Below are 10047 nucleotides of genomic sequence, written 5' to 3' on the forward strand. Positions count from 1 at the left end.
TTTATATTGAAGAATCCATATTATGAATTATCATGATTATATGATAGATAAGTTAATTTTTTAATTTAATATTTGAAATTTAAAAAAAAGTAAGCTTTTTTAGAAAATTTTGGTACAAATTATATTTATCCTCATCATCCTTAATCTAAGCTTAAGAAATAAAAATAAATAAATATTTTGTCAAGTTTAAGGTTAGTTCTATCTTATATCCAAATATTAAATAAAAATAATGAATATAAATGGAGATATATATATTTAAAAATGGGGTCTATTAGACCCCACCCGAGTACTAACGTCATTTTTTTCACCGGAGTATTGAAGGGTTAATATGGCAAGGTCATAAATTATTCTACCAACATGATCCAGAAATTTGATAAACTATGCGACCGGCGCTTTGTTTTCAAATAATTTTTTATATTATATAATTTTAAACAGTATTTCATTACAATTAAATTGAGATTAATTATGAGTAAGATATGGAGGAGTCGCTAACTTTTTCAATTTATAAGGGTTAGGGGCTTATTTTTTTAAAAAACTCATTTTTAATAATCTCAGAAAGTAAAAAAATAAAATAATAAAATACTGTTTATAAGTAATAAAAATAAGGAAATCCAAAAAAATAAATAAAAAATTTCGAGGATTTACAAACTTTTGAGAGCTTGAGCCCATAGCCCCACTAAACGCTACTGATGCGATATATGTATTTTTTTAGTGGGGAAAGAGTTTATATTTTATTTGATTAATTATATAATCATTCTTAAAACTTAAAATTTAATTTTTATATTTTTTTTAACAATTCAAATAAATTTTCGCATCTTATTTTAACAGTTATTTATGTTAGATATACAAGGCTAGGAGAAATTTTAAATTAATAGTACAATACGATTGAAACTTTTTCAATATTATTATAAAACACTTATTAATTTTTATTTCAATAAATGCAGAAAGCAAACTCAAAAAATTAAAAACCCTCCAATTATAAAGCAATGATGTGCCTTTTAAACGATTCGTATGTAGTTCTTAATATTAGTTTGTTAATGATTTAGTCAAAAATCTATATGGATTTTTTCGTAAATTGGAATTTATTATTTTTTTGTACCACTATTTAAAAAATTAATACATATATGAAAAATCAATAATATTGGAACAAAAATTGTATATTAGAAAAGACTATGAAGTTTTATATTTTTAAAAATTCGATTTGCTTAATAATAAATGAGATCCTATAGATATAAGTTTGAGAAAAAAATATTTTATGACTGGTGCTCAAATTTTCCTTGTAATAAAAAATCAATTAGTATAAGGGTTAGAGTTATCATTCCTTTATTCTAATCTTTTTTATATCTCTCTAATCACTTTCTATTTTTATTTCTTAGAAAAGATAAGTGTTTTAAATAGTTATTATAGTCAATATCGTTGAATTTCCCATATATCAAATATTATTCCTTTAATTAGAAAAAGGATAAGGCCTTTTTCAAACAGGACGCATTTTTTTCAAAGCGAGAAAGGGTAAACATCGCTTAATTAACAGTGCTGAATAATATAAACTGTGTTTATTTTATTAGCATCAATATTTATTAAGTATCGTGATGCGATGCAAAGCTGTGGTTACTATAAATTAGGCTTAAAGCTGAAGAAAACACAAACATTTATTTCATTTTCTTCTCTCCTGTTTACTTCAAATACTTTTCAGAAATATTTTAATTCTGGCTAGTGTCTATTTTACTCCAATATGGTTTATATTTTATAAAAATTTAAGCTAAAAATTATTTTATAAATATATCTGATAGTTATAACTTAGGTGATATATGTTTGCCATGGTCCAAGCCTGCATTTTTTTTATTTTAGAAAGTGAAGATAATCAGAATATAGATGGGTTAGTTGACACCTATAAGAGCAACAGTATTATTTATTTAAAAAATTACAGTGAATCAAAGATGATACAAATAGATAAATTTTTGTAAATCACTAATAGGAGGGTCACAAAAAATTAAGCAAATTATCTATGATATGATCCAATTACAAATACACTATATAGATGTCAAACCTGGTAGATTTATAAAATGTTTATTGTAGAAAGAAATAGATAGCCATAGAGGATAAATATAAGAGTTTTAATTAAAATTAGGGAAAAATTATATATATAAATAGGATAGTTTGGAAATTTGTAAATAAAAATGTAATGGCAGGGCAAACTATTTGCAAATTTTAATGAGTAAAGTCTGCAAACAAAAAATCCAATGAGAGAGAAAGGTTTTGGGTAACTTATGCAAAAAGTCTTGAAGGGCTGAAACGAGACAGATCAGACTTTGCAGATCTCGAATATCAATTATACTTATAATTTCATCTTCGATTTAAGCGTATATATGAAAATCATTTGCAGATCTCTAATATCTACACTTATATTTTATTCATTTTGGATTTAAGTATATATATAGTGATCTACATCAAGCCTAATTTTTCAAACCCTGCATAGCCCAAATTTTTTTTAAAAAATTTGTCTGGTGTGGCCCCAATCCCAAAAGATTTTATTTTATTTGTCCCAAAAACTCTGACACCAAATAAAAATTGTTTATCTGCCCACATAAATTTATTTAAATATAGAAAAATTTAATGTTTTTTAATTGTACAAAAAACTTTCTATAAATAAAAAATATATATGTCTTGTATCTTGCAAGAATTTTAAAATATATCATTTATTTTACAGAATTGAATATCTAAAAATAAAAGCCCAACCCAGCTCGGCCCCAATTTTTTTTAAATATTAGGCCTGACATATCCTGAACTAAAATTATTTTTTAAAAATAGGTTGGGCCTGATAGGGTCAGGTCAGTTCGAGATTTGTAGATCTCTAATATATACAAAGATCAGTATTTATTTCCTCCATAATATATTCAGTATTTAAACTTGAATGGCATTGGATATGGCAGTCACAAAATGAAATAATTAAAAAACTAGTTTCATATTTAAAGGAACTCATAGAAAACTAAGATAAAAGCTTAAAAACCGAGTCTAATGATGAATGTCTAAAACAATTATTCTTAAAAATTATTGGAAAATTTTAATTAATATAATTATTTAAATTTTATTATTGAATCCAATGGCTATATGATGCATTATATCAAATCAACTAAGGTTTCAATCGATTCCTTCTGATTTCTAATAAATTTAGTATATTTGTAACATATACTATACCTAAGAAAAAAAACAAAATTTTACTTCCCAATTAAGGTAGAGCAATATTTTCGATTTTATTAATAATAGATCTTCAATATGATACATAAATGAATATGATATTAATAATGAATATGATATTAATAATATTAATACCAAAAATCGGAAATACAAAACCGAAAATGTCCATAGAAAAATAAGGTAATAAAAAAGTTATTTTTTTCTGTAGATATATACCAGACTGCTAATATGATATTAATAATATTAATACCAAAAATCAGAAATACAAAACCGAAAATGTCCATAGAAAAATAAGGTAATAAAAAAATTATTTTTTTCTGTACATATATACCAGACTGCTTTAAATTTGTACAAAATCCTAGACTGGGATAAACGTGGATCTAAGAGTTGTAACCATTTATATGAATTGATCAAATTTAACATAAATACCTTCATATTTAAATTTAAAAGATACTTATGTAAAAAATTTTATTTAAAAATTATGTTTAAATGAAAGTTAAAAAAAATCTTTGAGAGGTAGTGGGGGGGGGAGGGGGGGTAACGTGGTTTATTTATTTAACACTTTGGCCAAATTTTCTTTCAAAATACATGGCAAAATAATTATAAAAATATTGATAACTTTATTTGGCTAAATAATTGTTACAATTACATGTAATACAATCAAAAATTTATTTTATATAAAAATTATAAAATATATCATATATTAAATCACTCTAAGAATTTGAATAAATTTTGCTTTGTTTACATTTTATTTTTTCTTAGGGATAAAAGTATAAAACTTTTAGGTTTCAGTTGTAAAAAACCTGTTTCCAATATAATATTCCACACTTAAATATTCATCATTGCTCATAAATATATAATTTACTCCTCTTGATATTATTTCTAGCATAGTTATATACCATTGTTGTCAATAGGTGATTTTTATGTGTGTGATGCAAGCTTTCTCAAGCTGCTAACCATTTAGTAATGCTCCCAAAACTGCCACAAAGATTTTTACCATGTGCAGTTGTAAAAAAATGTCACTGACTTTGTCCCATGTCAGAAAAATAATAAATTTTGGTTATTCTGTCAGTAAAAAACAAACATGGCTTAATCGGTTTATATTTCCAAATTGTGATTCTGTATTTTTAATATTTAACTTTTTTGATATTTTTTAATGATTAAATGGTGCCTTATATTATTGAAGTGAACAAGTTGTTTTTTAAATATAATATTATGCAATACCAGGTGAAACATACTTACTCAAAGAAAATATTCGATGTATTATAAGATTGAATTGTGGATTTTATATGCTAAAATGCAAATAGTTTGATATTGCAACAAAGAATTTTTTAAATTTGCTACAAATATATTAATTTATATTTCCATTATTAAATTAAAATAAGGTATTCAATGAATTTAAGGAAATTATGATAATAGAATTATTAGATAACTATCCATGATTACTTTTATAGAATTGAATATTCAGATATTACATTTGTCCATGAATATATGGGAATAATTACAAACCTTAGCTAATATGACATATATGTTATTGAAATTAATTATACAATTATAAATTTTATACAATTTATATTTACAAATAATTAGATTATAACACAGTTATGTGGAATGCCATTTAAAATTTTAATTCTTTATAAGTTATAACAGCATCAATAGATATTTTTATAAAAATTAAGTCTTATCTTTCTCTTGGATAAATTATTCCTCTGAATATTCAGTATGCTTATTCTGCTAATATAAGCAATTTGAAAATAATTTAATCCTGTAAGTATTTTATATGCTTTTTATATTTAAATAAATATATTAACTTTAAAATAACATTGTTATCTTTTATAAGTTATTTATTAAAATATTTTGTACTATAAAAAATCAGCTGCATAATATAAATTGTTTGAAGTAAAAAATGTGAAAAACATGCCTCCGAAAAAAGATCATTTGGAAATGGCATTAAAGGTAATAAAGTGTGTGAATAGTGATCTGATTATTGTTCCAATGGAATCCTTGTGAACAGTCCTGCACTACAAATGTACAATTTGCTGAAAGGTGAGCAATAACTAATTCACCAACATTTCAATTAGATTTTAATGAGCTTTGAAATAAATTATTGTGAAGCTATAAGAATGAGGAATCCAATTATTTAATTTTTAGATCAAATAATTACAAATTATTTGGCAGATTTTGACAGCATTTCAAAGGTAGTGCAATTTCCTGCTAATCATTGTTTAATTATATAATCTTTTGAATTCTGGTTAAATTATAAATTACATCTTTCTTTTATTTTTGATAAATGCTAAAATAAGTTAAAATTATTTTTTAAGCAATTTTGAGAGAAAATTTAATCAAAGTTTCAAATTAGGGCTGTGCCGATATTAAATATCGGATTGGATCTGCACCGATATTTAGCATTTTTCAAAAATATTGGTCAGGCCAATACCTGTAAGAACCCGATCCGATCTTTTTACTTTTCTTTTTTTTGTTATTTTATGTATATTTATATTATATTAATAATATTTTCTAAATAATTTTTTTTAAACAATACGAATGCACAACACCCCTTAAATTTTATTAATTTTTTTAAATAGATTTATAGTATTTTAAAAGTTTTTTATAAAAATAGAAAGGAACACCAAAGTTTATTTATTTTAAATCTTTTTAAATAATAATATCAATTTTATTATTTATACTTTAAATAAAAGAATTTTTTTAAATATGATTTCTGAATTATGGAAATTTTTTCAAAAGAAAAAGATAATTTTGCAAAATGTGTTATCGCAGAATTCTAATTTCATGGGGAGGAATAATAAAAAATTCATTTAATACTACCAATATCTGTAAACTTTTTTTAATTATTGTATAATAAAAAAATTAAATTAAATGCATAATTTATTTTTTGCATAAAAAAATATTGATTTCTTAATTACATTTGGTTCAAAGGGGGGTGGTGAAAAATCAATATAAAATAAATATCGTATTGATTTTGAACCAATATAGAAAAATATCAGATCGTGAAAAATATGTGGATCAGCACAGCCCTATTTTAAATAAACCACATTATCTCTTGAATATTTTTTTTAAATAATAAAGGACTTTTATTTAGAGATAATTTTTAATAAAAATTATTAAATAAGTATTAAATGTAAATATGATGAAATATATGTTAAATTTGAACCTTTTAGCCATATAAAGGTCACAGCTCCTAGACCCACATTCATCCAAGTCTATAAATTTGTACTATAAAGTTGTCTGGTATTTATCTACAGAAAAAAATGCCTTTTTCAATGATCATTTCAGTTTTTTCTGGTTATTGGTATTAATAGGATTTCTATCACATTCATTGTATACCATATTATGTAATAAAATTTAAATTATTGCTCAACATAATTATTCTTAAGATATTTGAAAACAAATGAAGTGCATTTTGTGAGTTAGGAAGTAAAATACAATTTTTTCTTAGTTATAGTAAATAGTGTCAATATACAAAATTTTAAAAACTCTGATAAAAATTGACTCTTTTTAGTTGATTTGTTATGGAATTCATCATGTTATTTAACTTAAATACATTTCTAATTATATATTATATTATAAATTCTTCTGTAGGAATTTTCCACACCTTAATCGAAGTATATTTTGAAATTCTATCTTTTGTTAAACTATAAGACACTTTTTTTATGATTTAGCTCAAAATGAATGTTTTATAAAAAAAAGTAACAGTTATTAAAATAATACTAATAAAAAAATTAAAAATAAACCTTAGTTATTTCTGAACAAGTACATTTTGTTAAATTTTATCATTAACTTTGGTAATTTTTAAAAAATAAATCAGTAGATTGATAGCGAAAACAAAAATTATTAAAGACACTATCATTTTGAATAACTTTATAATATTGTTTGGCAAATCTTTATCTGAATATTGATATTAATAAACTTATTTTACATGATAATTTAATATGTAAATACTTATAACAGAAACAGGTGTTTTATATAGTTGTATTATAAATAATTATCATATTACAACTTTTGGTTGAAAGTTTTCAAATTTATAATAAAAATGTAGTGTATTGTGATTAAGCCATTTTATATACTATATTTATATTACTTCTGATCTTTGTTGAAGTCTTCTATTGAGTTCATAAATTCTATATTCGGGATGAAGAAAATGATTAAAGGATGGATTTATAAGATTTGGTGGTGGACCAAACTGAGTGTGGATTGGTCGCCTATAAATTATATAAATATGTATATTGAATCGTAAAATATTTACATAGGATAGTTATACATATTGGAATGATATTGTTCATGATTAATCATGGCTTCAGGTGGAATATGATGCCCTGGAGGTATCATGGGTAGTTGCATTAAAAGCTTTTATTAATTATAATGGAAGATTATATATAACTCCACATATTAAATAGTGGAATGATCACCATCTTTAGCCTAATTTATAGTATGCATTATGTTAATGCGTTGCTTTATTTAACTTTATTATAATCACGGACTTTTTATAACTTTAATATTTTTGAAAGTAAATATTTTTCTTGGATATTCCTATGACATATATTTTTGATTTCGATTTCTTTATATTTAAGTTTTCACTTTATATTATTATGCAAATTAAATATTTTACAAATAAGAAAACTTAAGACCTCTTATCTTTAAAAAAATGTTAACTAATTTATATTTTTTTTAAATCATATTATTTTACCTTGTTGTTAATTATAATTTTTGTATATATGTATCTTAATTTGTTGAAGTAATGATCCTCCTTTTATTTTTGATACAAGAGGGGTTGTCTGAACTATATATGGAGTTTGATCGATATACAATGAGAATAATTTAATCTTTTATTTTCTTTAAACTTCAATGATCTTCTTTTGTATATATCATCTAGTCATATATATGCTTGGTCAAATCAATTAATTGGTAATATGTTAAATTGACACCTCAAAATAAAAAACATTTAAATGGACATGTAAAGTCAAAATATAATATGACATTAACGCCTTTATAACCATTAAACTTTAAATTAAAATAAAACATTAATTACAATCATGTAACAATTTTGATAAAAATTATTACTTAAAATGATATTTTAAAATGAAGATAAACTTAATAACTTCTACCTTTCCTCTGCGTCTCTCACTTTAAAAAAATAAAATAATGTTCAGATATCTGATAAATACATACCTAATAATCTAACACGACAATAAGCTCAATAGATGAAAAAATAAAAAAAATTTGAAATATATCATTCTTGATAAAGATATCAGTGAACTTAATAAGTCATATGATCTATTAAATACATAATGAATTACGTTGTAATGGCACGATGCCATTATGATAATACTTAATGAGGATATCCTAAAATTATAATATAAATATAATCTAAATTTAATCAATTTGTGTGCGTGTTTATATTTATTAGAGTTGTTAAACCCTACTTTTAAAAGTAGCGATCTACCGATTACGCTATTTGTCATTGGGTAGCGAGAGTGTAGCGCGTTATTAGCAGGTACTATTTTTTAAAAGTAGCTTTGGCTACTTTTTAGGCTAATTTTTATAAAATAATTTATTTTTTTGCTTACAGTATAATTGCATAATATATAATACATAAAATTAAATCAACATTTATAAATATTAAATATAGTTAGTTTGAATTATAAAAAAAAATTATTCAAAAAGATTATAATTTATGTAATAAAAATAACTATATGTTGTAATATTTATTTTTTATTTATTTTGCTGCATTTTGATAAAAATAATTTCTATATTATCATTCCCAAGTCTAGAGCGATCATAAGGAAGTTTTGCCTTACTAAATAATTTCTCAACACCAGCATTGAGGGCAAGACAGTATTTAATTTTATATACATATTTTTAATATAAGAAAAATGATAAAAAATACTAATTTGAGAATTTTTAGATTTATAAAACGCTTTTAAGAGATTTTCTATTATATTAGTATCCTTTATTTCAGAAAAATTATCAGTGGAAGTCGTTTTTAGGGTTCTAATTCGGGCATCTGTTTTTGCTATCTCAATCAAAAAATGTTGTGAGGTCATAGGCGTAGCCATGATTTTTTTAAGGAGGGGGGGGGGGGGGTTGAAAAAATACTGGGGCTTCGCCCCCAGACCCCATTTTGGCATGCTTTTGGCTCGCTTTTGCCTGACCTTTATCCGGGTTACCTTAGTCTCATAGTCATAAAATATTTTTACAAGATAGGAGGTTATTTTTAATAAAAAAAAAAGCTTGGAACAAAAAATATGAAATATATTTTTATTAGTTTATATAAAATATAATAAATAACTTTTATATACATTAATATAAAAGCATGGTAATAATTTATTCCCAACAAGTCAATGACATATATAATGCCTAGACTGATGATTAATTCATTAAAATAAATTTTTAAGCGTCGTTAAAAGCAAATCAGCTGGACCCGCAATTTTGGTAACACATATAGTAATTATTCTCATGTTAAAAACTACTACATTGATAACTTGCTTCCTTATTATCTCGATGATCAGGTAATTCTTTAATAAAGTTTGCATCAGATATAGGAATAAATTAGACTATCGTTTAAAATTTTAATAATGATTAGTGTAACCAAGATGGCGTCTTCAGCTTTTTTGCATTGATGTTACATTTTTAATGAATGATTTGTCAGTCTAGGTATTATATATGTTATTGAAACAAGTATAAGAAATTTATTTATAAAAAAGACATATAGTTGATATTCCTCTATCTATATTATAATTTTCCGATGTCCTCTCTACGTCATCGCTACATCGTGTCATCGGTACGTATTTATTTTTATTTTTTTTATTTGTTAATTTTATTTTATTTTATTCA

The 10047-nt window shown here is 23.5% G+C and overlaps 1 protein-coding gene across 3 annotated transcripts in view; it reads right to left on the bottom strand.

Moving 5' to 3' along the window:
• LOC135927685 (LIM domain-binding protein 1-like) overlaps nt 1-7594 on the bottom strand; it is a 47727-nt gene extending 40133 nt beyond the window's left edge. For 2 of the 3 annotated variants that reach the window (XM_065464014.1, XM_065463878.1), the window contains exons 1-2: nt 7460-7594; nt 7295-7415 (exon numbers count right to left, since the gene is read on the bottom strand). In XM_065464014.1, the coding sequence (XP_065320086.1) occupies nt 7295-7415; nt 7460-7554 (216 nt within the window). In that variant the 5' untranslated portion in view covers nt 7555-7594. The remainder of the gene's footprint in view (nt 1-7294; nt 7416-7459) is intronic. The other variant, XM_065463937.1, reaches the window with a different exon arrangement.
• Nucleotides 7595-10047: the final 2453 nt, after the last annotated feature.

The sequence above is a fragment of the Gordionus sp. m RMFG-2023 genome, chromosome 1 (genome assembly GCF_954871325.1).
Source record: "Gordionus sp. m RMFG-2023 chromosome 1, tfGorSpeb1-WG-v2, whole genome shotgun sequence".
Lineage (NCBI taxonomy): Eukaryota > Metazoa > Nematomorpha > Gordioida > Chordodea > Parachordodidae > Gordionus > Gordionus sp. m RMFG-2023.